The following is a 5,365-nucleotide window of genomic DNA, read 5'->3' as shown; positions in this document are numbered from 1 at the left end:
AAAAACGAAAATGCTATAATGTCAAAATTCAAAAACTAAACAAGGACAAAGCTCATGTGTCACTTCAGCCGATACTTACCGATGGCACACGTCACCAGCCTCAGGCCTTGTTTAGTTCTTTCAAAATCCAATAATTTTTTAAAATTTTCTGAACATTAAATATAGATAAAAAATAACTGATTACACAATTTATCTGCGAGATGAATCTTTTGGGCCTAAATAGTCCATGGTTGAATATAATCGTAAAATAAAATCAAAAGTGCTATAATACCCCAAAATTTTTTCTTCTCGCCAACTAAACACGGCCTCAGAATTGTTAGCCTTTGCATGCGGCTATATGCAGTATAAATAACACCATGCTGCACCGTGTTGTTTGCTCCATCTCTCGCCAACATGAATCCGTTGTGGCTCCTCATAGAGCTGTTCTCCATCCTCTGCTTTCTCATCCTGTACTACCGCCACCTGCAATCTAAGAAAACGAGTCATTTCGTTCCGATCAAATGGCCAGTGATGGGGGTACTCCCAGGCTTGGCTGCCAACATCCATCACTTCCACGACTGGGTCACCGCCCTCCTCGCCGGCGCTGGCTACACCTTCAGAGTTAACGGACTTCCCGGCCAGCGGTACTTCGCCACCTGCGACCCGGCCAACGTGCGCCACATCTTCACCTCCAACTTCGCTAACTACCCTAAAGGACACGAGTTCGTCGAGATCTTCGATGATTTCCTCGGCGGCGGCCTCTTCAATGCCGACGGCGAGTCATGGCGGCGCCAGAGAGTGAAGGCCCAGATGTTGATGACGGCTCCACGGTTCCGTGCCTTCACCGCAAGCTGCAGCCGCGACAAGGCGGAGAAGAGCCTCCTGCCGTTCCTCGCCCTCGCCGCCGACGAGGGAAGGCCGTGCGATCTGCAGGACGTGTTCCTGAGGTTATCGTTCGACCTCACCTGTACCCTAATCTTCGGCATCGACCCTGCGTGCCTGCAGGTGACCGGGCTGCCGCCAGAGGTTCCCTTCCTGCGCGCCGCGGACGTCGCGCTGGAGACGATTTTCCTCCGGCACATCATCCCCATGGCGTGCTGGAAGCTGATGAGAAGGTTAAATGTTGGTCCCGAGCGGAAGATGGCCGCTGCACGCCGGACGATCGACAGCTTCGTCGCGGAGATGATCACACGACGACGAGTAGACAAAGTGAACGAAGGTGCCGACTTGCTTTCATCCTTCATCTGTCACGACGATAACACAAGTGACGACGACCGGAGGAGTACCGACGAGTCCATACGTGACACGACCGTGAACCTCCTATTCGCCGGCCGTGACGGCCCGGGCACTGGGCTCTCGTGGTTCTTCTACCTCGTGTCCAAGAACCCACGCGTGGAGCAGAAGCTTCTAGGCGAGCTGTCCACCGTTGTTGTTAGTTCCCGGTCTCGGGACAGCAGCATGGTGACGTTCCAGGCGAGCGAACTGAACAAACTGGTATACCTGCACGCTGCTCTGTGCGAGTCCCTAAGGCTGTACCCACCAGTCCCATTTGAGCACAAGGTCGCGGCCGCCGCCGACGAGCTGCCGAGCGGGAAGAAGTTGAAGGCAGGCGACAAGGTCCTGTTCTTCAACTACTCCATGGGGAGGATGAAGGGCGTGTGGGGCAAGGACTGCATGGAGTTCCGGCCGGAGCGGTGGATCACCGAGGAAGGGAAGCTGCGACACGAGCCGTCCTACAAGTTCTTCTCCTTCAACACCGGGCCACGGACGTGCCTCGGCAAGGAGTTGGCGTTCGTGCAGATGAAGACCGTGGCGGCGGCCGTGCTGTGGAACTTCGACGTCCAGGTGGTGCCAGGCCACGTCGTGGAGCCGAAGCTGTCCCTCATACTTCACATGAAGGATGGGCTTCTTGTGAGGGTGCACCGAAGGGCATAGGCCGGCCACGACTAGCTCATTTCATCATGTTAAGTAGAAGTATGTCCGGTAAGAAAATAAAGGAAGCATCAAGCATGTATACATATACATAAGTTTATGGCTAAATGGGCTTGGGGGCATCATCTATAATCTCATCTCATTCCTATGTGAGAGCTGTGTTTTAAGAAGCTTTATGGGTGTAACTGTTTGTAAAAGGTTTATATATATAGATATAGCAGGAAAAAAGAAATTAAAAAACAGCTTCGGATAGAACTGTGTACCAACGAGGTCCTGAGATGTAAACTATGTAAATTCTCATCAGGAGCATAGGATGATAATCCGATGGTTATGGACAATGGTAGAATATTTTCTACTTAAACCCTCCACTCATCCTACCCTAATTAATTCTTTTGCAAATCACCCTCTGAAACCCAGCAGAACCCACGCCGCCGTCACTTACGCGAGACGTCGTCGCCCTGTTACCTACGTGAGGGAATCCGGCTCCCGTTCGCCCGGTTCGCATACACACCGTCGGCAGCAGTAATAGCAGCAAGTTGATCCATTGCGACGTGGCCAGGCGGTCGCGGCCAGCTACGCGGCGGCCGTGGAAGACGGGGCAACGACGTCTGCTCCTGTTCGTGAAGCCGTTCCTCACGCGTAGAAGACGGGGCGATGGCGTTCCTAAGACGGGGCGACGGCGTCTCGCGTAGAAGAGGGGCGTCGTATGCGAACCGGGCGAACGGGAGCCGGATTCCCTCGGGTAGGTGACGGGGCGACAGCGTCTCGCATAGGTGACAGCGGCGTGGGTTCTGCTAGGTTTCAGGAGGTAATTTGCAAAAGAATTAATTAGAGTATGATGAGTGGGGAAATTTAAGTGGAAAATATCCCACCATTATCTCTAACCATCAGATGATCATCCTACGCTCCTGATGAGAGTTTTTATAGTTTGCATAAGAAACTGGTTTCCATAGCATACGCTCCCATATATATAACCTAGCAACATACAAATCGGATCCCTCATTAGACGAGGCAAGATTGTAAACGAATATTCAGAATACTAATCCTGTCCTCGGCTCCTCGATCGCCATTCTTTTCATGCTTCTCTGGTTCTTATTCCTCTCCAAGCCTTCGCTCATCTCATCGCTCTATTTGCTAAAAAGTGCGGCGCGCGGCATTCTTCAGGAAAGTTTTGGGCGGAGGGCGAGCACGAAGCTTGTGCCTCCTCTGCGTGAAATCCGTGCTGTGCTCGCGTGATGATTTGATTCGGACGGGCATGCGCTGGAGCCACGGACGGCGACGGCGAACGGCGATCGTGCTGTACTAGGTGGTGGCGGTGGCCGGTGGGTGTTGCTGTTGCATCCTTCCCTTTCTGATTTGACGTGTGACGGGTAACATCGTATATGCTGCATCTGATACATACTAAATGTCTAAATCCAGAAGTACACATACCCCTCCCTAAATACACGTCGTTCTCATTTTATAAGAAATAAATTTTATTAAATATATATATTAAAATATATTTATATTTATGATATATAATTAATATTATTGGAATGTCGCTCCTAGTATCCGGACAAATGGTGTGTCAGTCTTTTGAAGGGTGGGTGCGAGCTCCACCACAGCCTCGCCCTCACCTTTCCCGGTCGCTAGCAAGCCACGGTTAGAGAAAGAGCTGCTACGAGAGGATATCAGTTCCTTTCAAATGAGAGCTCTTTAATTTTATCGACAATCAACACGTTCGATTCTTTTGATATTAGTTCCTCCAAATGATAAGAGCCCTGCAATACTTGTTTGTTTTATATAAATATAGAGATCAGTATGTATAGCTGTGAATTAATTTTTTTGTTATCCTAAACAACGAGCAGGATGAGGAAGAGCGGGCCCTATATATGGATTCCCCTTTGGCCTTGTTTAGTTCCGAAAAGATTTCGGATTTTCGGTACTGTAGCACTTTCGTTTGTTTGTGACAAATATTATTCAATTATGGACTAACTAGGATCAAAAGATTCGTCTCGCGATTTCCAGCTAAACTGTGTAATTAGTTTTTATTTTTGTCTATATTTAATGCTTCATGCATGTGCCACAAGATTCGATGTGACGGAGAATCTTGAAAACTTTTTACTTTTTGGGGTGAACTAAACAAGGCCTTGTTTTCACATGCATCGAAAATGCCAACCATAGCGTTAGCATAGGGCTATCTACTAGCAGCAATACACGGACGACATGGTAGGAACTTATATACAGGATAATATAGAGATACAACCTAACTTATTCATGAATTTATTGGTACACGAAAGAAATGAATATTAGAGATTTCTTATTTTATCTTAATTAGCCGCATCACGAAAAGGCCTATCGATGTCACACTTTTCGTGACTTTATTAATTTCACGAACTTTGTTTTTTCGATTAAATATCATTTTAACGTCAGTATTTAATTCACATTATTGTTATCTTATCGTGTGTGATCTGTGTGTTTTAAGTACAAAATGTTAGTTATTTCGTAGCAACGTATGTGCATACTACCTAGTAAATGTCTAAATCTAGAAGTGCACATACTTGTCCCTAAATATATGTTATTCTCATTTCCTAAGAAAAAACTTTTACTAAATATATATTAAAATATATTAATATTTATGATAATTAGTATTATTGAAACGGTGCTCCTGGCGTCCAGACATCCGGATGCAGGGGCGTCCGTACGTACCTAGGGGGCCGTCCGTCCCCGCACGCCCCCACACTCGCCCACCCCGCACGAAGGAGAAAGTGAAAAAGGAAAGGCCCCATCCCCCCAACGTGCGCACAGAGGAGAAAGTAGATCGAACCCGCCCTAACCTCACCAGCCCCCAGCACATCCGCCTGCTGTCAGTTCGCCCCCACAACCCCCCCCCCCCCTCCCCGCATGCCCCCACACTCGCCACCCCGTCCCCCAACGTGCGCACAGAGGAGGAAATAGATCAAACTCGCCCCAACCTCGCCAGCCTGCAGCACATCCGCTTGCTGTCAGTTCGCCCCCACAACCCCCAACCCCCTCCCCACCTGTGCACTGCAACATAAGGGTGAAGTCACTGCAAACACCATAAACGCGATATTGAAACAACGCCTGACAAACTGCTGCAACAAAAATGTTGAAGCAGTTGAAACACCATAAACATATATATTATAACAACAAAAAAATAACAACAACTCCAACAGCGAGATGATGAAGTTAAAAGACCTTAAACATATTATAGTAACAAACAAGAAAAAAACAGTTAAAATATTATACTGCAGTTGCTGAAACACAATGAATATATTACTACAACAACACCCGAACAACTGCTGCAACAACTACTGCAACATGCCAACTGAAGAAACTGAAACAACATATCAAAAAACAGTACTCCAACAACGACTGAAACCCATCGCAACATCCAGAGAGAACCATTGCAACAACAGCAAAATCTAAACCCAAGAGCTCGCCGAAAGCCTAG

At 47.8% G+C, this 5,365-nt stretch overlaps 1 protein-coding gene across 1 annotated transcript; it reads left to right on the top strand.

The window, feature by feature from the left end:
• Positions 342–2,146, top strand: LOC8080593 (noroxomaritidine synthase). Its single transcript, XM_002468495.2, has one exon. The coding sequence runs from the start codon at positions 394–396 to the stop codon at positions 1,912–1,914; it is 1,521 nt and encodes a 506-aa protein (XP_002468540.1). The 5' UTR covers positions 342–393; the 3' UTR covers positions 1,915–2,146.

This window comes from Sorghum bicolor, chromosome 1 (genome assembly GCF_000003195.3).
Source record: "Sorghum bicolor cultivar BTx623 chromosome 1, Sorghum_bicolor_NCBIv3, whole genome shotgun sequence".
Classification (NCBI taxonomy): domain Eukaryota; kingdom Viridiplantae; phylum Streptophyta; class Magnoliopsida; order Poales; family Poaceae; genus Sorghum; species Sorghum bicolor.
This window is presented reverse-complemented; position numbering and strand designations above follow the sequence as displayed.

Coding starts and splice junctions, on each gene's coding strand:
- LOC8080593 (XM_002468495.2), top strand. CDS start 394: ATGAATCCGTTGTGGCTCCTCATAGAGCTGTTCTCCATCCTCTGCTTT.